General features: G+C 50.4%; 1 protein-coding gene across 2 annotated transcripts; it reads left to right on the forward strand.

Annotated features, from left to right (window-relative positions):
* Positions 1 to 179: 179 nt before the first annotated feature.
* On the forward strand, positions 180 to 7,163 carry CYSLTR1 (cysteinyl leukotriene receptor 1). Of its 2 annotated transcripts, none has more exons than XM_026066371.1 (2): positions 180 to 197; positions 4,069 to 7,163. In XM_026066371.1, the coding sequence occupies exon 2, from the start codon at positions 4,114 to 4,116 to the stop codon at positions 5,149 to 5,151; it is 1,038 nt and encodes a 345-aa protein (XP_025922156.1). In that variant the 5' UTR covers positions 180 to 197; positions 4,069 to 4,113; the 3' UTR covers positions 5,152 to 7,163. The 2 variants fall into 2 exon arrangements, with proteins under 2 accessions (XP_025922156.1, XP_025922155.1); XM_026066370.1 differs by lacking the exon at positions 180 to 197 and adding an exon at positions 342 to 433.
* Positions 7,164 to 21,372: the final 14,209 nt, after the last annotated feature.

Raw genomic sequence — 21,372 nt, forward strand, 5'->3', positions numbered from 1 at the left:
GCTCCGCTCGGCGCCGCGCGGGGCTCCGCTGCCCCCCGGCATCTGCCTCGCTCCGCTCGCTCGGGCTCGGCTCCCGCTGCCCCGCGGAGGGGCTTGGGGCGGCTCTCGTGTCTCCTCCGCGGCGGGTTAAATCCCGCTGAGGCTTCGTGCCGCTGCTCATCGCAAGCCTAAAACGAGCGATGGCATCTTCCTCGGGGGTATGATTTTTTTTTTTTGACTGCATAATTAAATTTTAGTGACATCTGCTGATGGTCCGAATCTAGCTGTGCTGCGTGAAACTCGGAGAATTACARAACTGAATCATGCCTTAGTTGCTTAGGGTTTAGCCTCGGTGCGGRTATTTTCCTTCTTCAGCTGTGGCTTTTCTCTCTCAGCTGTGTACGTTCCCAATTAGCTGGATTCACCAGCACATCAGTAAACGGCTCAATGAACTGTGAGTAGACAAATAAAAAGTGGTAAATTGATACTTGTCTTCGTTTGATACGGTGCAAACCTGACCTCAAGCCCCATCTGGGAAACTTTTTTCTCTTTTTTAACAGATACATTTGTATATTTGGAGCCCTCCAGTGCTTTAGCTGTTTGTATCAATTGCATCAGTTTTCGCTTTGGTTACAAAAGACATTTTAAGTTATGTTTAGAAACATGATAGATATCAGGTCTAAGATGCCTTTTAAAATACTGCTCTGTAGGGTTGCTCACTGTTTGTTTGCTGGTGTTTTTAAGAGCAGCTGAAAGACTGAAATTTAGTCCTCAAAGGAGGAAAAAAAGTCTATAATCCAGGTCATTACCCCTTAGAAAGTGTGTGGCTTAGAGATTAAATAAGAAAGTTTAGCTAATGAGCAAATGCTGAGCTGAGGCATTTAGCAGTATCTCTTGGCTACCTATCTTTTAGAGAGGATAGCTAAGCTGGCCTAAGGGAGAGGAATCCTCGGGGCAGAAAGGGGGCTGCCGTGAGATGTAACATCTGTCAGCATGTTTTGCTACTGCCATCTCAAAAGGCAGAAATAAATTTGAACCTGAAGTTGCYGTGTTTGGACCCACCTGCGAGAAGGGTGGGTTGCGTTCAACCTGCAGTGCCAGAGCTCGCGGTGCTGCCGCATGGCTTCCCACCGGCTTCTCTTTCCTTCGGTGGGATTTGCAGGATATCGTTGCTTTTATGTGCGACTTTTTTAGTTTATCCACCCAGCCTAGTTTGTCCCCTTTTCTGTTCATTCTTGGTAATGATCGTATCTGTCTAAAGATGGGGGGGGGGATCCAATATGCAAAAGAGGTCATACCAGCCTCGTAATCTCAAACATCTTGGGTTGGTTTTTTTTTTTAAGTCTGAGAAAGAACTGTTACATGATGTCTTGGTAGTATACAGATTTTTATCTGCATAGGTTTTCGTGAGCTAATTGAGACGGTAATCTCTCGCCCTGCGTTCGGAGGGTGCGCAGCGCTGCAGTGTGCTCTGCAGGTCGGGCTGCTAGGCATCGGCGCGGTGATAAGGGTAGCGGCAGTGAGAGTACGATTACCTGGGTCAGATTATCTGGGCAGATAAACCACGAGAGGGGATCAGGCAGCTCTGCTCAGACTATTRCATTCTCTCTGCCCCGAGCAATTTGTTAGAACCAGAAAAACATCACTGCAAGCTTATTCTTYGCCATATCTCTGGAATTTTAAAACATTATGGGAGTGATGCTTTTCTGGTGACCTRCGTGCCTGAAGTGCAGACCTCGGGCGACTCCGGACCCCGAGCGGGCACCTCCTCCCCGCACCGCACCACCGCCGCGTTGCCACAGGGGCACTGCAAAGCAGGAGGGTCTGGCGGGGGAGGCTCTCGCGGGGGCATCGTGGTGCCCAGGGCACCGGGCYGCGGGTCTCCTGCTGCTCTGCGCGTTCGGTCCCAGCCGTCCTGCAAGCGCAGGAACGGGCTGCCGCGAGGCCRTGCTTGCGGCAGCAGGGGAAGAAGAAACCGTGGCAAACTCGTTGCCTTCCCCTGCTGCAAAACATTGCTGGTTAATGGGTTATTTGCAGTGAGCATCTCTAGGCATAAACTTCATTTATGCCAGAGTTCACCAAGCCAAGGCGAGCTGTAAACGGTGACATATAGTGTGCTGATGTGAGACTCGGCAGAGCCGAGCAGAGCTGCGTTGCATCTTCGTTGCCTCCTTTGCCCGGAGATCTTYGTGCCGCCACACAGGCTCTCACTTGCACACACATACCTGCCCATAAATAGTCAAAGGGGGAAAAAAACATCATCTRCTGTGGCAGATTTTGCTTCCCGTCACATCTGTGCTCGTTGACATCTGTTGAGCTTTAATGTGTTTTGTACATTGCGGATACTCAAAGGGTTATTTTAAGACTGCAGATTCTCAGAGAGCTGAGACTTGCCTGAAACCTGGCAGCCTTGAGCATCCCGCTTTGGCTCTGAATTCCCGGTGTGTCGTGGAGACAGAGTGACTTGGGAGGTGGTCGTACCCCAACGGTGCCCAGCTGCTGTCGCTGATGAAAACACGTGCCCTCAACATCAGTTTTGAACACGTCCGTAATGTGTGTGTTCTCATAACCAATCTTGTCCCCGCTGTTACCTTCATCCTTGTTGTTTCAAGTCACGTTATTTCGCTGCTTGTATTGGGTGCTTCTGATGATCAGRGTTTTACAGAATCTCACTTGCAATCTGAGCTCATTTATCTGAACCATGAGATACTGAAAATGAATGAGAAAAACATGTAAGGGTATGTTTTGCTCTTGCTTTACTTTGGGAAAATCCCAATTAGGAGTCTGCTATCTCCCTGCGTGCAAATGGATACTTAAATGAAATGGTAAATCTTCAAGAAAGAACAGCTGAGCAGACCTGAAAGCCGAATTCTGGCCCTAGGGACCGACTGCTTTGGAAAACACCACTCTTGGGATGTCACTCAAAGCAGCATGCAGACGCAAACCCTTCGCTCGGGAGCTGCCTAGGTGTTCCGGGTGTCTCCGAACCCAGAGGGTCGTCCTGTCTGCAGGGAGGCCTGAGCCCCGCTGCGGCTTCCCGCTGTGTCCGGGGAGCGTCGCGGCTCCTGGCAGCACCTCCGCAAAGGCGGGGAGCGAGATCGGAGCCCAGGCATTTCCTGCGCATTGTAGCTATCCTTTGCATTCTTCAGATACCACATATGATATCTTTTCCAAGGCTAATAACAAAAAGTTTTTATGAGCACAGCAAGTTAAAAAATGTTGCTAGCTGTGAATGGAGGAGAGCAAGGCAGAAAAATTGGGGCAGCTGATGCACATCTGTTCATGCACTGAGCAGCCTCTGCCTTGGGATCGTCTTCCAAGCTCTGCAAAGGATCTCTAACTCTCTGTTTCGTTGTTTGTTTGTTTTTCTGGAAAAAGGCTTCTTTGACTACTTTTTTTACTGTTTCAAGACCCATCCTGTGGACTTTCCCCTACAGGGATCTGTCCTTGCCCAGGCAGGCTTGGAGATGGGAGCCAGCATTTGCCGGACAATGTAGAGAGGGAGAACGGAACAGTTATTAGCAACTAGATTTGGCCTTTGGATTTTAAACTGCGTATTGCTACTGTCACCTCCCTTATTCCTCGCTCCCATCTCGATGAATAGCTGCTTTGGCTCCCCGGGAGTCAGACCTTGCATGGTATCTCCCCTCAGTCCTATTGCTGATCGTGGGCTGGCGGTCGCGGCAGCGGGGATATATTCCTTACTGCTCCGTGAGGTATGGAGATCTAAGAGGGCTTCAGAGCTTTAGGGCAGGGGCTTTTCAGAAGCTCCCAGCAGCGGTCTGAGCTCTGCCACAGGTAGCCTGTGGAGGAAACGTCGCTGAGACTTCAGAGGAGGAAGGATGCAGCCTCTGCTGAGGACTTCTGAAAATGCAGCTCCTCATCTCAGAGCTTAAGAACAGTAGCTATAGTTTTTCTGTGAATAATTATAATAACACATACCTAATACATTAGGTCTGTAGAGATCCACATCCCTTCCTTGCTGCTCTCCCCTGTAAAAGAGGGATTATAGGGTTTTTTCCTATTTAATAACTGTGTTTTATGTTCATGTGCTGCTTTATATCACTCACCTCACTTTTTCATCCTTAGGCCTGAAATTCATTGCCAAGCAAAATCGGTCATCGCCCAGGAAACATGACCGTCCTGTCTGATAACTTGTCGTGCCACCACGCCATCGATGACTTCCGCAATAGGGTGTACTCCACGTTGTACTCCATGATCTCCATTATGGGCTTTGTGGGAAACGGCGTCGTCCTGTATGTGCTCATAAAAACATACCGGCAGAAGACAGCCTTCCAGATATACATGCTTAACCTTGCCGTTTCTGACTTTCTGTGTGTTTGCACGCTGCCTCTTCGGGTTGTCTATTACGTCCACAAAGGAAACTGGTTCTTCAGTGACTTCTTATGCAGGATCAGTTCGTACGCGCTGTACGTCAACCTGTATTGCAGCATTTTTTTCATGACTGCGATGAGCTTCTTCCGTTGCATAGCCATCGTTTTTCCAGTCCAGAACATCAACCTGGTAACGGAGAAAAAGGCTAAATTGGTCTGCGCTGGCATCTGGATTTTCGTTACCCTGACGAGCGCTCCCTTTCTACGCAACGGAAGTTACGAACACGGCAACAAGACCAAGTGCTTCGAGCCTCCCGAAAATTCCCATAAGACAAATCTAATCGTGATCCTGGATTTTATTGCCCTGTTTGTGGGCTTCATTTTCCCCTTTGTCGTCATAACGATCTGCTACACCATGATCATACGGACCTTGCTGAAAAACTCCTTGAAGAAGAATCAGGCTACCCGCAAGAAAGCCGTCTGGATGATCATCATCGTGACAGCTACCTTCCTGGTGAGCTTCACCCCCTACCACATCCTGCGCACTGTCCATCTCCACGTGCTGAGGCTGAAGAACGCCAGCTGCGAGGACGCCATCTACTTGCAGAAGGCCGTGGTCGTCACGCTGCCCCTGGCCGCTTCCAACTGTTGCTTTGACCCCCTCCTCTATTTCTTCTCCGGGGGCAACTTTCGGAAGAGACTCACCACGTTTAGGAAGGCCTCTTCCTCCAGCATATCGCAAGCATTCAGGAAAAAGTTCTCCATAAAAGAGAAAGACGAGGAACCCTTTGGAGAAAGCCACAAGGAGAACGGGAATCTGTCCGTGGTCCCTTCGTAAGGGGGCCGGGTTTTCCTGCAGGATCTCAAGCGGGTGACAGAGATCGCAAAACTGTTTCGGTAACAATGAACAAAACCCGCAAGTCGTTGTCGCAATTGGATACGTAATAATTAGAGCGGACRGTCTCTGGTTTATCCCACTCGGAAACTGTACCGGCACGGCGGGGAGCTGCCCACCGTGCCGGGGCGCTCCCGGCCGGCCCTGGGCAGTCGGCACCAGGAAAGGACCGAGGGGATGATTCCCTCCCGCCTCCGCTCCCTCCTTGCGCGTCCGTCAGCAAGGAGCGTTTTCTAAGGTCTGAAACTGAGATGCCGGGAAGGATTTCATTCGCCTCGGGATGAGCTGGTGGATGCTCTCGCCGCCCCGCTACGAGCTAATGCAAGAGGGTAAAATACTGGCGCTGTTATAATGGGTGAAAATCTTGTCGCTGGTTGCAGCAGGACGCCGCGCTCGCCCGAGGAACCGGTTTCCTGAAAGGAGACAAGGCGTCGTGCTTTACTGGTGTCCGTTGCTTCTGGCGCGTCGCATCGGCTGAATTTCCAGAAAGGTTTTGTTTGTGGGAGCAGTTCTTTCGAATTGCGCTAACCGAACACATGGTTGAAGTTCGCTCCGGTGGGACTGGTCCTCTGGGTCAGGGCTGCAGGCCTGGGCTCCTCCATCCACTTCTTCCCAAGGTTGTACCTACAACTAGAGCTCTGGGAGCTCAGAGTCCAGTGCGGGATCTGGCCTCCTTCTTGAAGTATTGATTGACTAAGTTAAAAAGTCTGTAGAAGTGATTCTTTTTTTTAAAATAACCAGATACGGTTGGTAGGTGGCCCCATGCGAGACTGTCCGTCCTTCTGACATCTTGCAGAGAAGATGCAGCCCCAGGCCCATGGGAGGATCTTTGGGAAAAACTGGGCACGAGGCGCCCGAGTGCCCAAAGTCTGTCATGAGCCAGGGCGACGCAAGACTGAAACTTCTTTTTTTTTTGCATACAGTATGCTGAAAAGATGGTTTGGGCCGTGTTTCCTTTGTAAATAGAAACTCCCAAATCTTAGGCAGAAGGAAACATTCCTGGGCTTTTCAGGTGAGCCCACCAAAAACGCAGCAGCGCTGCCTTCCTTGCGGCGGGTGCAGCAGAGTCTGCGCCGCGGGACGCRTGGTCCGTCAAGAGAGAAACGGAGATGTGTGTAGGATTAAGATTTCAGCTGGAAAACAGGGGTTAATAATGAAACRCAAGCGTGTTTTGATGTTGTGGCTTTTATGAAGCTACTTGATGTTATCTTACACAAAGAAAATTGTGACACTGTAAGATAGGAGCGAGCAAAAGGGTTTGGGTCTGTGGCGGRGGGGCTCTGCTTGAGAGAAATGATCCTTACGCTTACGCAAGAGGGTAAATGTTTTCTGGGTCATCACAAGGCTTTTTAAAAAGTGCATTCAGCTGCAAAATAGTTTGTGGATGTGAATTTTTTAACAAGCGCTGAAACCTCTTTAGAGGATTTTAGGGGTCCATAAATGGTCCCGTGGAGTCGGGTCCCCCCTAAACCCGCCTGCGGGCGCAGCACAGTGCAGTTCTGCAGGTACAGGCTGCGCGAGCATGGCAGGAGGCTGGAACTTCTTCTTAAGGGTTGCTGCCGAGGATTATAAAGGTGTCTCAAAGAAGAAGGGCATTGTGTAACTGTAAATATTTCAGAATATATAGAAATAATATGCACCTTCACAAACAAAATTTAAAAATTTGGGTATTGTACAGTAAAGCTATATATATATATATATAAAAATATGTTACAAACCATTTTATTGTACCAAATGACTTTTTTAATGAGACAATGGGAATGGCAAGAGAAATGGCAGATTATTTTTGCAATGGGGAAAACTATTTATGAAACAGGACTGCAGAAAATTAAATGGACGTGTTGCAAGTCAAAGTTTAAGAATTGCTCTGTTTTCCGTGTCTTATTTTCTGCGCGTACAGATTCTTCTTAGCTGCRGTACGTTCTTACCCACGCACAGCACTAGCGCGTACTAGTCACCTGAAAATCTTCTAAAATGATATAATAAAGCACGGGGCGCTGCCGGCGGGTGCCCAAGGCATTTGGATGGTGCGGAGGGCACGCCGAAGCGGCGCGGGCGCGAGATGCCACCCGCCGGGAGGGCTGTCGTGCGCCGGGGCTTGAGCTGCAAGTGGTGGCACTTGTATGCATGGAAACAAAACACCGGGAAGAGGGAAGGGAGGGAAGGAGGAATGCGGTGCTGATACAACAACACGCCTGCCGGAAATGCCGGAAAAGGGACAGAGCGGCCTGGAGCTTCATGATTGGAACTGTACTTTTTTACTTTTTTTTTTTTTTGGGCGCACAAGCTGCGATTTGTGGTGCAATAGTGTCACCTAGCGCTTGGTCACTCRCAGAGTGTCGCCGCTGCCCGGCGAGGTTTCCGCTTCCCCACGGAGGCTGCAGGCAGCGGCCGGTCTGGGCTCCTCGCCCGTAGCGTCGTCTCTCCCATCTGCACCGGGTGCTGCCCACGCTGCAGCCCCCCCTCGGTTTATTTACTAACCTTTGGGTTTTCCCAGAGGTTATTTCTGATAAATGCTTTTGTTTTTACATATATATAAATATATATCTATATTTTTATATATATATATATATAAATAAAAGCATATAGATATTCTGATATAACCCATGTTATAGCCTGGGCCAACAGGCAGCACACGGGGCAGAAATGCCCCGAAATAGGGAGTGGGATCTCCACGGTCGTCTTTGAGCCCTGACCGACCTTTCGGTCGCTGATGTGGCACTGGGCGATAACGCAGGCATTACTGCGAGTGGGTTCGGCGGCAAAGGGGACGCTGCTGTTGGGCCGCGCGATGCCGTAGCATCGCTGTTTTCTCCGGGCTGGACGAACCAGGGGAGCGTCGCGATGCRCCCGGCCGCCTGCCCTGCTCATGGGTTCTGCCCTGGCACCTCGCAGGGCTTTTTCCACGCTGGTCTGGGCAACTTTTGGRTCGCTGTGCAGTTCCCATGCCTGCAGCGTGCCGGCAGGTAACATCTTCAGGCTTCGCTCTGCGACCGCAAGGGCTAGAAATACACTTTTTTTCCCCCTAAAACAAGCTACAGGTCTGATTCTAACCCGTTTCCTTCAGGCATTTGGGTTAAAAAGCTGGGGAGGGGGCTGAAACAGCCGGGCTCTCAGCTGAAATGCCCCCGCGCTTCCCATGCAGGCAGCACGGCACAGCGGAGCCTGGACCCATCAGAGCAGCAAGCGTATTTCTCCGTGCGTTGAGACCTTCGCGAGCCCATCGAGGCCCCGCATTAGTCTGAAACTGCCAGAGTARCCAGCGGTGAAAACCACTGTGCTGGTGGAAGCCATGGCTCTAGACCGCTGATTTTAGCCAGCACAAGCCACCAAGAAAGTCTGCCTAGGGCCAGCGTGTGCATGTTATATTGCTTTTAAATTACGCACGGGGCTCAGGCAGTGCATAAGTGTATAAAGTGCATTGCAGAAACGGGGCACCCCGGCCTTTCCCAGCAGCGGAACAGGAGCGTCTTTGCACGCTGAGGAGCAGCACGGGAGAAGCCTGTGGCCGTGCGACGTTCGGGGTCGGCAGCCGGACCCGCAGAAATAGCCGTTTCCCCCCAGATTGGCGCCGGCGTCTCCCCTCCAGCACCACCGCTTTCCCGGGGAGCAAAGCGCAGCAAAACTGCTCGATACGAGAGAGGAAAATCCGCATTTTGTGTTGCTCGAGGCAGTCGTCGTCTTCGGTCCAAGGGATTGCAACACAGCAGGTAACATGCAAAGTCCTTGACGAGAAGAGGTGACGCAGGGTTTCCCTTAACTAACACGAAATCCTGGTCTAGCAAGCGCCCGGGGCACGCTGCCGGCCCGCACGGACAGCCTCTCCCCTTCATGTCCCGGAGGCAGCGGTCGGGGCGAATTTCCATCCAGGCAAAGACGCCGACCGCAGACGAGATCTCTGTGTGCAAGAATAAAACAATCTTTCCGTCTCCAAGAGACCAGCACGAATCCCGGCCCGGGGCTCCCGCGCGCCTCTGGCTGCGATACCCGCTGCAGCTCGGGGTTTTCCTGGGCATCCTCGCGGAAACGCCGACTACGGAGCAGCCCGTCCCGTGGAGGAGGTGGCGGGGGCGGCTTTGCACAGGGAATATGTTAAGTTCCGGCTGGGGAAGGGCTGGGGAACGGCGGATACGTTCTGGTTTGGCGCAGGCTGCGTGCCGCCACATCGGAGCGGTCGGAATTGCTAGTTACCGCTGGAAAATGAAGCCATCRGGGAATTTTCTCCCTGGATGTGTGTACGTGTCTTAACCCACTATCTGCCATGGCAGACGAAGTCATACGGCCAATACTCAGTRACATTTCTATCTTATTTACAAGCCTTCAGGGGTCTTTTTTTTCCTCAGGCTGTAAAAAATATTTCCTTTTTTTACATTTGCGATAYGACAGCAAACTGGCATTGGGGCTTCTACACTCCATACCGGTTTTGCCTGATCCAGGGCCAAATTCCACCACCACAGGCAAGGAAATTCAGAAGTTACGCAGAGCATGTAACCACCCTTGCTCTATCTTTATGCAGTGGTTTTATATAAAATGCTGGCAGGGTCTGAGCTGCAAGTAACGCGCCGGTTTAATACGCAATAACCTTCAAGCAGTTGCAATAAAGAGAAATTTCCCGCTTGGAGAGCGACTCATGCCTGTGGGAATCTGGGTGCCAGGCGCACGGAGCTGGCAGCAGCACCTGGGGCTGTGGCCGCGGGCCCCTTCCACCAAGGAATTCTCCTGCTGAATCCCAGTTTAGCATTTTTCCCCGTTTCCACTGCGGTCTGACATCAGAAGAGGGACGACTTCCCYGCGGCAGGAGGGGGAACACTGGACTCTTTATCCTCCACTCATGGCAGCAGAGGGTACGATCTGATTGCAAGGAAAAAAAAAATAGTGGTTAAAAAATGAAGGAAAGTATATATTTTAAAATCCCGTCAATATAAGTAATAAAACGCTACTAGGAATGCGCGGGGAATTAAGCGATCGCAGCGGTTCCTTACGTGTGCCTCTAAAAACGCTAGCGCAGTCTGACAGCGAGGCGAGCGGCCGAGCCGCTCCGGCCGGCAGCCCCGGAGTGACGAATCCATGTCTTGGCGCGCGGTGCTGCGACTTCGGGGATTGAACTTCAGCTCTCCGAGACGATTCGTTTCAGCTCTGCGAGCATCCACATGTACAAACAAATATTTCGAGCGTTTGCAGGCTTGACTCGAGGCGGAAACGAGCCCGTTTCTTTCCCGTCATGCAGCTTTGCTTCGGGATGGAGATTGGAGACCCTGGGGCAGGAAAAACTGGCCTCGGGGAGGTGGGCAAAGAAAAGAGCCACCGAGAAACGGTTGCCCGAGCCCCGGGGGATGGTGCTGCACGTCCCGGGGCGGTTTTATCCCGCGGCGTCCAGGAATCTGGGTTTGCACAAATATAAAGGCCTCGATCGCAGCAGCTTTYGCAGCTCTGGCGAGGAGCGCCTGCCGGATCGTGTGCCCTCCGCTGCAGGAGCTGAGCCCCCCCTTGTTGGGTTATATATTCCACTTTTCTGTTTTTCCCCTGTTTATTTCTGCTGGATATATTTTTTTAGACAGCCACGTGCCACACTGCACCGTCGTCACGGTAAATACCGAATACACTTCGCTGTAGCGGAGGGGACGTCGCGCTGGTAAAGTGACTCTTCTCTAGTTAGAGGGACGTTGTGAGAGTTAATCGATGATTGCAAGGGGAAAAAAAATGGAAATATAAGGAATTATCTATCCACTGAAGCTGAAAAACCTTGTGTGCAATATTCCTCCTGCATCAAGGCAAACAGAAAGGAGCAAAACATCATCGCTTTGGCCGCACCACGTACAAGGAGTCTCTTGATTTCCATGCGCCTATCGCTCTTGCTGTGTCTAACTGAAGCGTTCCTGGGATAGCGACTAGAAGAAAACTGTTCAAACCTCCCCCCCCTTGCCGAAAAACCTCAGCAGCAACAGTGATAACGAAAAGTTAAAGCTGAGAATCAGTCAAGTACCCAGACCAGAGGAGCCCGACAGCTCGAGGTTCAATCCCCGATTTGATTCAATTATGCAAAAGCGATGTAAATGTTTCAACCAGYGGTTTCCCTATAAAACCGAAGCCTTTACAGCTTGCGGCTCTYTAATCCAGAATACAAAGACGCTGTCAATGATGTGCCCCATCCCCGCTGGGAGAGGGAGGGGATTTGGGGCCGTTTGACAACATAGCTAAGTTAGGGGGGGTTGTTTGTGTCTTTTTATTTCGTTATTAAACTCTGGGGGCTCTTTGGTTCCCGTGTGTAGCCGCGCTGCCGGGCCGCGCTGCCTTCACCACCCCGCTTCGCATCGACACAGTTTAGGCTCCTTGCGGAGGACGGCGTCTATATTTAAATAACCATGGCTTTTATGCCCGTTCTTTGCTACAGAGTGCTATGTATAAATGCAAACCTACTTATCCAGGGACGCGGCGGCACGGCCGCTACGCTGCACGGGAGCACGGCACCGACGCCGGCCGGGGTTTTCCTCCCGCCGCTCCTCTCCTGAAGCCGTGAAAGCTCAGCGCGCCTTTCCCCAACAGGCTCCCGCAGCGCGGCGGCAAGAGCGTTTTCGCCTATCAGGAGGCTTTTAAAATCGATCTGCCGCCCGACCCTTAACGAAGCCGGGGGGGACGCCGGCGCCCGCCGCCTCCGCCACGTCGTGGCCCCAGCGCGGTTTTGGTGGCAAGGCTGAAGCAACGGCCGAGAGGGGAAGCGGAAAGCGCGTTGCTGCACGTTTGCGAAACGGGAGCCCCGTATTTCTTGCACGTACGCCTTCCGCGCTTTCGTTTCGAGCCGCGTGGCTGAGGACGTGCAGGTCGGCCGGGACAGGGCTGGCGCTTGCGCTTACAGGTGGCCTTACCGGGGCGACGAGTCCTACTAGTTTATTCACAGTACAAATATTTGTTTTTTGGAGGCTTTTCTTAACCTCCGCTCGAGGCGCGCAGGATGAGCAGGAGCCAAGACGGTCATGTCGTGCTTTGCCCTGCGAGCACCGGGACGGCTCCGGCCGCCCGGGACGCTGCCCGGGAATCGGCTCTCGCGGCTCCTCCCTGCTGCGCTTGGCCACGTGCGATGCCGCTCTGTCCGTCGTCACTATACGTGACTCGAGGAACAAGCTGGGGCTGGACATGGGGTGCAAAGTCAAGCTTTTCCTCTTCAAGGCGCCAGGTTTGAAGTGGTCTCCTGTGGGTCCCGGCCAGGTTTGGGCCCCCCATAGACATGTGACATGCGTCCACCACGGTTTGGCCAAYTTGGCCCCTGGTTGCGGAGGAGCCTGTGGATGAAGGACCCCAGATCGGCTCCTGGGTGCTCACCAGGCTCCCTCGCACAGCTCGAACGGGGCACGAGCCTCCGGCGCTGCCGCTGCTCATCTGGCCCCGCTAGCACAGCGGAAGAGCAACCCCGAACGAGCTGGGCCCCTCGACGTCGTTGCACCCCCAGTAAGCGCTCCATGGCTTGGCAGAGCAAAAAATAAAGGGTGCATTAAAAAAAAAAACCCAGAACTCTACCACGGCAGCAGGCTCCTTCACAAGGCGTTCGCAATAGCTGCCCCTAAGGCAGTTGGGATCTTTTTTCGCAGCAGGAGAAGATGGGGAAGGTGAGAAGAGGCCAATTTTTTTTTTCCTTCTTTCTCGTGCACAAAAGGGTCCTTATTCATTTTAATAGCAGGTTCTCTCACGCAGCCATCAGCCCCGTCGGCCAGACGGTGGAGAAAGGAGCCTTATGCAGCTACCGCCGGCAGAGCGTTGCCACTTAGACCTTCTCAGCTGTTTCCTGAGGACGGGAAACTAGATCCATGGCCATCTCGAAATGGAGAGCATTAGCCCTGAACAAATAAGCAGATTGCAATAACAGATGCAATACGGAGGTTTCCTCGAGGAGCCAATATTTGTATTCTTCACAGCTGCATCTTTTTTTGTCTTTTTTTTTTTTTTTTTTTTTTTTTGCCTGAAGCGCTCCCAAACGCTTCGTGCCATGTGGCTGCTTCTTATTCGCATCAAAGACCTGATTCATTGCTGCTCTGCACTTTGACAGATTACGTACGCTCCTGCGAAGCAGACGGAAAAATGCTCGTCCGACCGTATCGCCAGCCTCTCCGCAGCGATACGAGTACCAACCCGGAGGGCCGGGATACGGCGCGTCGGGCCCCGAGGGTTTCGTGAGTGTCGAGGCTGGAAGCGGGACCCCCGGCACAGAGCAGAGAAAGAACAAAAAAAAAGGGAATGGAAACAATAACGAGGATTGGGGTTATTTTAGGAGAGAGCAAGTAAAAGAGGTTGTTTGGGGACAGTGAGGGAAATGCCAGATAGGAAAGAAACGGCGCTCTGAGGAAAGACAATGGAGAAAGGAGAAACAGGGTGAAGCAGTTGGAAGCCGATGTTAAAACAGGGCAGAACTGTCTCTGATCGCAGGCAAGCGGTTTTGCACAGAGGTGCTGCAGCTCTGCCCGTTTCCAACACGCGCTGCCCATGATGCRCAAATAAAAATCTCCTCTGCGCATGTAATTAAGCTGAAACTTCAGTGCTAACTTGATGCCACAAGAGAAACATGGTTTTCTGCTCCCTAAATGTGAAGCGAGGGGGTTTAGAAAACATGAAGTAACCAGGACAGCGAGTGCCCCCGGGTGACCCGAAGAGAGGTGGGAAACCTGCACCAAATACGCAAACGGGAAGCGAAAAAGCGAAGCAGCGGGAGGAGCGTCACGTGTCGCCTGGCACTCGATGATTTTCAGATTGCATCAATCCCTGGTCGCCGATGCTTCACCTGCAGCCTGTCCAGATACGACATTTAGAGCAAGTTAAAAAAGAGACCGGTATTTCAGCAACAGAACTCTCGGCTTTTTGTCTGGTGGGAAAATCAGTTCCAAATGTTGAAATTTCAATACAGACTACAATTTCGTTACAGTCAGATTTATTCTGCTTGTTTGCTTTCCTTCTTGTCCTTCCCCTCCTCTCTGTTCCTCAGAAATTGGCTCTGGTGCTTCCCGCTGACTCTCCAAAGACCTTTTGCAGCTGAATTTCATGCAGCAGGAAATGAGCCTCTGCCCTGCCTGTCCCAGGGAGCAAACCTGCTCTTGCAAAATCCCAGATCTTCCGGATGAAAACACAGGACCTTTGGTGATTCAGCATCTTGCAAAGTTTATCTCTATGCAAAGCTGCAGGAAAGAAGGTTCATGGGGGCTTTTTAAAAGCATTTTTTCAGTCTGGTTTATAAAAATTCTGCGTGGTTCTGGGAAAACAGGGGAAAATTCATKCTGGCTTTCTCCCTTCCTCCTTTTCTTGCTGGTTGTAGAGCCGGACCAGCGTTCTCTAGCTGCAACACGTTTGAATTACGGTTGTCTTGAGCGTTTCTGAGGTTCGGGCTGCCCGGATTGCTCAGTGGGGCCGGCACGTCCGCTGCGGCGTCCTTGGCGCTGCTGCCGGCTCCGCCGAGGACCTGCCTGACCTCTTAGGCTGAGCRATGACCCCGGTACAGGTCCTCAGAGCTTAAGTCTTCCCACCCCCTCCGATGTCCGGTTGCATCTCCYGGTTGCTTCAGGGAAGCTGCTCGGTGGCGCCAGGCTGGAGCCGGCTGCTTCTCTCCTCCCGCGCGGAGGAGCAGGCTGCGAGCAAACTCCGCTTTTGTTCATTTTGGACGCTTTTGCTCCGTAGCACAAGGTGAAGTGCCACCGTCGGTGTGCTTTTCTCAGCATGTGCTTGGGCCTGACTGTTTCCAAGTGTTTTGTTGCAGCACGGATGTTTTTTGCAGCCTGTTTGGATTGGGGTTGTTTTGGGGGTTTTTTTCGGTTTGGTTCTTGGCTTGGGGAAAAGTTACAAAATGACGTGTAAACAAAGCTAGCGTTTGGAACGAGACCGAATCTGGATATTTGATTCCTATCTGGGTCCTCGCTGACTAATTTGGGGMAGAACTGAGGAAAAAGGCCTTGCCGAAGGCRGCGGCAGCGGCGCGCATGGAAGACAGGCCGGGAGTCTCGCACGCGCCCCATCGCCCAGCGGAGCCTCGCAGCAGCCGCGAGTCCAGGCTGGGGGCTGTGAGCAGCAAACCAGCCCCGGGCAAGACCCGGCTTTGGAGGGGGCCTTGCAGCCGCCTTTCCTCCTCCCTTCAAAAGCTGCCGGGGTGCAGTTAGCTGGCAGCCGGCAGCCGGCTCCGGCAGAGCCGCGCTGCCCTGCGGTGCTCTTCCCGCCGTCCTCGGCAAGCGAGGCGGGAGGTCCGGCGGGCCCCGCTCCCCAAATTGCAGCAGCTCGCGAGAGAGCGGCCAGGGCGAGCTCGGCTCTCCCTCCCCGCGCGCCGACGGCTCGGCGATGGGGCTGCCGCGCGGCCGGGGCTGAATTCGCCGGGAGGCTTTTCCGCACGGACCCTGTTGCGTTCCCGAGGATCGGGACAGATGAAGATGCGGGGTGTAGCGCTGAGCCAGGACGCAGAGTGTTTATACAAAGTCCACGCCGTATAATAAGTGAGAGAAAGCATCGTAAAACAGATGTTCCGTGCAAAGTGCAAATTACCCAGGCAGTGAACTTCATTCCTTTCCACATATAACAGCCATAAACGCATGGTAGGTTTGCTGTGGTCCGCGCAGGGTTTCTCGTTTTGCTTTGCGCCTTTGTCATTATTTTGTACCATTAGCATTGCTGATGCAATAACGACATTCGAGGGCTTCACGTGAGGTTTTTCTGGAACTTCTCCGCAAAAAGTTTCTGGTCTGGAGAGACGGGTTCACCGGGGAAGGCACCTCAGGGAGGGTCTCTGCCTCCTACTTGGAGAAGGAAGTAGCAAAAAGCAGTGTCCAACTTCATCATCTGCCAAACGTATCTACCAATTCATTCCTGCCTGTCTGTATTGACGACAGTAACTGTCTTGTTTCTTTTTAAGATGTCTTTTTTCCTCTAATAACAGCCACTGGTTCCAGTTCTACCAGGAATACAAACCACTGTGCCCATCGAGAGGGCAGGAAGCATAGTAAGTATTACTGGACTCAAAAACAAATCTCCATGATTAATTTAATCTCGTCATTAAAAATAGCATTATTGGGTTATTGGGGCAAAACTATGGCGTGGAGTGCTGGAATGATTTAATGCCTCTGACGGTAACCACCTATTAGTTCAGACAGTGCTGGCAGATGTTAAGACACTTCTGCTGGTGATGACTTGCTCCTGGGGTTCATTAGTGAGCAAACAGCAAGTTCTCTGGAAGCGCTCGGACCGCACCGACGCCTGCAGAGCGGCAGGCCTGCTTCGCCTACCTGGGAAGGAAGCTCCTGCTCCCTCCGCCCRGCGGGTTTTCCCCCTCGTGCTTCTTTCAAAACACGCAGCACGTAGCGCTGCTTGGCTCTCGGCGTGCCGGATCCTCAGCTGGAGCAAACACTGCTAATTCCCTGAGGTGGATGGAGCCATGCCAGCACATACTGGCTGAAAACCTGCTCCGGTATATACCCTGTTTACTTTTGTGGATCTAAGCACATGCGCTTCCAACAAAGTGGTGTTTGATAAAAGTTTGTTTGCCAGGTTGCCTTGCCTCACTCCCTCCTTACAGTGTACACAACACTATCTTGTACTGCATAATACGGGAAAATGACGTGAATGTGTTCCAAGACCTCTTTCACAGGTCCTAACGAATCCCAAAGCAGGGTGACTTTGCTGGACAGTGGTTAAAATAACCATAATCATCGTTATTATTGCTATGCAAGTACAGAAAAAAAAATGTTTTTATTATGGGCTGGAACTAGAAATCCGCAGCAGCTGCTAATCACCATGGTAAGTGGGCTCTTGGTTTGGAGGGGGGGGTTGTGCATCCAGCTACTTGCCMTGTCCAGCCGTAAGCAGCAGTTCCTTTTATTTTTCCAAGCCTCCCAGCAGCCTCCCAACAGCCCCCCCCCCTCCTTCCTCATGTTCAGAATGGAACATGTGTTCGGTGATATTGCTCTTATCTCTCATTTCTCCACTTTCTTGTTGAAGGCTTTTCTTTTCCATTTAGTAGTCTATTCCTTTCTTCCTCTCCTTTTTTGTTTATTAATTCACCTAGAACAGTAGAATTAGTGAAGAAAAAATAGAAATTAAAGTTCAAATTTTTCTAATGGAAGAACGGGCATATTTTTGGCACAGCTTCTTGCCTTTGTTTTATTAAGACTGACTCTCCTTAACTCTCCTTTTCCATTCCAGAGACACAGCCCTTCCTTTATAAGCCCAGATTTCTTCCTATTTATGCTCTCTTCCCTCCCTCCTGACTCATTTCCACTTCCCATTTTGGCAGCAGCTTTTTTTCTTTCCTTTTCCTTCCACCAAATGATCCCTGATCTTATATTCTGCTCTAATTCCTTCTTCCCAGGCACAGATCTGCTCCCCGACCCACTACCATTGCTGTGTGCCTGCCKTGGCTTTCTCGCTCTGAGAGTGCCTTGCGGATCAGGAACGGTCCCACGACACCTGGGATCGTGGCAGAGTGACACGGAGACCTCCAGCCCCATCCCCGACCACTGCAAAGTGGCGAGGGAAGCAGTCACCCTTGCGTGTAAAACCTGACATCGCCACTGTCCTTGCACTGTTCTTGTGGCTCTCCACTAATTTCGAAATACAGCTAAAGCGCCACAGACTTGCTCCGTTCTGTTTTGCAGCTTCTGACCCGTCTAACTAGGGCCTTCTTTCCAGGCAATTCGGTCAAAACTACTCATGCCAAATATTTCTTCTGTACAGCTTTGCCATCTGGAACAACCCACCTATATGCCTTGAGCCTCCTTGACTAGCCATATAGTTTCCAGTTTCAGCTGAAGAGGATTTTCCTTTACTGTCATCCCATAGTAATTTGAATGTAGCATGCAGGCAGCAAACATTTGGTCATTTATTTTCTGCGGTGTGGGAATAGTTCTTGTACTTGAAGCAATTTCAGTGCTAAAGGAGCCCTGGAGCTTGTGGAATGTGGGCAGTTTTTAGATCTTTCATCCTAAGTCTCACCAGCAACTGGCTACGATTTTGTAAGCTTTTCCATGAGACATCGTATTTGCTAGAATTACCAGTGAATACCTTGCAATAATAACACACAATATATTTAGAATGGAAAATTAGGAAAAAAACGATTTAATGAAAGGAAGGAGGGAAAGGAAAAGGGATTCTTCTGAGTGCTAAAATACTAATTATTACCTACAAAGGAATTCTTTTAATAATTGAAGCAGGGAGGCCCAATAGCCTTCAGAGCAAAGAATGCTCAGCATTCACCTCCAAAGACCTTCTTTATTCTGGATATCAGACACAGTATGCTTATGATGGGGAATCAGACCTCTGTATATCACACAACACCGCTAGTCATAACTTCGAAGGTTTAGCTGGCAATGAATAAATATTGAGCCTGTGAATTCAAAATAGTCCTTGAATTACTGCCTTCAGCAGCAACATTCATTTTAAGCAATATATTTCAAGTTTGCAAATCGCATCCTGATGGGTCTCTTTCAGAGGATCTCCCAAAAAATTAGGTAAAAATATTTCCCTTAAGAAATGCAGTCCCCAGGGCACTAGATATGCTTCACTGCAGATTAGTCAGAGCCTGTGGAGCTATGAGATTCCTGAGATGGAGAGCTGAAGATTCCAGGAATTCTCTCAAAGGTGAAATGATTAACCAACCTTTTGTTTCTAGACAACAATAACGTGGAAAGCGGGTCTGCATTCACTGAGTCCTGCACTGGACTTGTCTTCTACTTTTTCTGAAGTATTTATAAGCCTGAAATCTGAGATGGAGTTAGACTTTCATTTTGCAATTATTAGTGAAACACAGACCAAWGTATTAGTGATAAAAGTAAGATGTGACTTAAAAGAGTGGCAGCTTATTTCCTTTGAATCCTTTTCTGAAGATTTAAACCTATTCTATAAATAATTACTAATTTTTCAAACCATAGTAAAGCATGTGATTTGCTGATCCTCACTATTCAACAGGGCAAAAATAGGAGCTGCTGCTTATCTGTACCAGAATCAGGCCTGTTGTCACATGTATGCAGTAAAACTTTTGGAATAGGTAGAAAGAAGAGGAAAAGCCAGTGTGGAGACCATGAAAGAGGTTTTGCCAATTATCTCATCAAGAGGAAAAGTTTCCTGTCTTCTCCAGCTGGAACTGGCCATCGATCCAGCTACCAAATTTTGCCTTTTGGATCACAAAGAACATTGCAATCAGCTGCTCAGACAAAGCAGGTCTCGTACGTGTCCCAAAGCTAAAATTTATGCACTTAGTGGACTTCCAGGGCCAGAATTTGATGCTAAATTATTTTTTATTAATTGTCTATGAGATAGTGAAGCTACTAAAGTGAATCAGTGGGAGGGTGGAGGAGATTCTGGATTGATTTTTGGATTTAGCATGTAAATTCTAGGTCCTGCTTTATATGCCTGTCTAGAGTTTATCTTAAAAGTTTTAAATCAGGATTTTATATCGTAACATAAAATAAACAGGGATGACAACAAAGCTCACAGAATGCAAAGATAATGAGCTCCTTGCAAGAATCATTTTTTAACATGCCAGCAGTGTTGTTCTGCACCAAATGTACATTTCAGGGGTGCTAAAACATAACAAAAAAATGCATTGGCTTGTCTTCTCCCAAAAGCAAACGTAAAACACGATTCATTCAAAAACATTAGTGGAGTCTTCTAACAGCTAGTTGATCAAACACAATAAAAAAGAAAGAAAGGGGGACCGCTTCAGCAATRTGCCAAATGCACACAAAGGCAAACTGAAGATGACCTGATCTGYTCTTTCACTGTTTGGTATCAATAGGCAGAGTACATATTCAACATTTTATGGGCCGATATGAGTTAAATTATTTGTAAAATTGCATTGTCTGCTTCTGTGACTTTTATTCAACAAGGTAAGTTGTTATCACCTAGAAATTCAGCAGACGATAACACCTCTGGCCTCCCTTAACACTGCTTGCTTATTTAAAAGGTTGATGAAAGCTTATGTTAGTACTGTTTAGTACAGGTTGTTTAATAAGTCAAATTAATCACTTCCACCAGTCTTCAGAGAGAAATTTTCTGACATAAAGGAACAATTTCTTTATTCATTATAAAATGTCCTTTATTCATTAAAAATATACCTAGGATCAACCAGAGGTAAGCGTATGGCTACATATTTTAAAAGGTTAGTTTCTTTATTATATAGTCTGTGTTTAAATGTTGAACTTAAGCTTTTTTTTTTTGTAAATTCGTGTGATGCAAAAGTTTCCTGGAGCTTGTATAGGAGCATAGCTGCCGAATTTATTTTGCATGCATATAGAAACTGACTTCCACGCTGTATGCAAACACTCCTCAAATCACAGCTCCACAAATGCGCCTTAAATTTGCCTAAACCATGCTAGAGTAATTATCAGGGCAAATTGTCCAGGGGAAATAAGCTGAGGAGTGCACGATTTATTGCTGCAGCAGTTGCCGGCGAGGCYGGGTCTGCTCGGAGGGGCTCCCCAGCTCTTCGCTCCGCTTTTTTCTGCCCTCACCCTTGACTCTTTGGGGGCTTCACCCGCTGCTCGTGGCTCTGCCGAGACGGAGGATTCGCAGGCTAGCGATCCGCCGGCGAGGGACGGGAGCGTACGCGGAGAAAGGAGCTGCGCGCCCGGACCTGGCTGCCGGTTGTAACAGGCGGATAAAGAAATCTGGCCTTTACTATTCACGTTGCTCTGCCCACTTAAAAAATTGGTGTAACACTCCTTATTTTTTCTCGGTGATCACTATTAGTACTTTTTAACGCAGTATTGCAGTTTCTGAGCGTTTTGCCTTTGCACGTGCTGTGACCCGTGCAGCCACCTAAGCAGGCAGGGAGAGGCGGTAAATGCATAAAACGCCATTCCCGCCCCGGTTTCGAGGCGACAAGGGGCACGGACGCGTGCGGATCCTGCGTCCGAAGCCGGGAATCGGGGCTGCGGCCGCGTTTCGCGTCGACAGCAGCCGAGCGGAGGGAACGCTGCCGCCTAAAACACCTCCGACCTCGGGCATCAAGCGACTGCGGGCTTTAAACCCTCTCTGAGGGTGGGCACCGCGCAGCCGGAAGCTTCCGGAAGCTTCTGCAGGGCGTCGAGGTGGTGGCGGCAGCTCGGGCCGGGCCGAGGATCCCCCAACGTGGGCGCCCCGCTCTTGGCAGAGAGGAGGGCGGCGTGACGGGGGGGGACCGCGCCGCTCGGCCTCGTCTGCGCGGCGCCT

This window comes from Apteryx rowi, unplaced genomic scaffold (assembly GCF_003343035.1).
Source record: "Apteryx rowi isolate R43461 unplaced genomic scaffold, aptRow1 scaffold_24, whole genome shotgun sequence".
NCBI classification, from domain to species: Eukaryota; Metazoa; Chordata; class Aves; order Apterygiformes; family Apterygidae; genus Apteryx; species Apteryx rowi.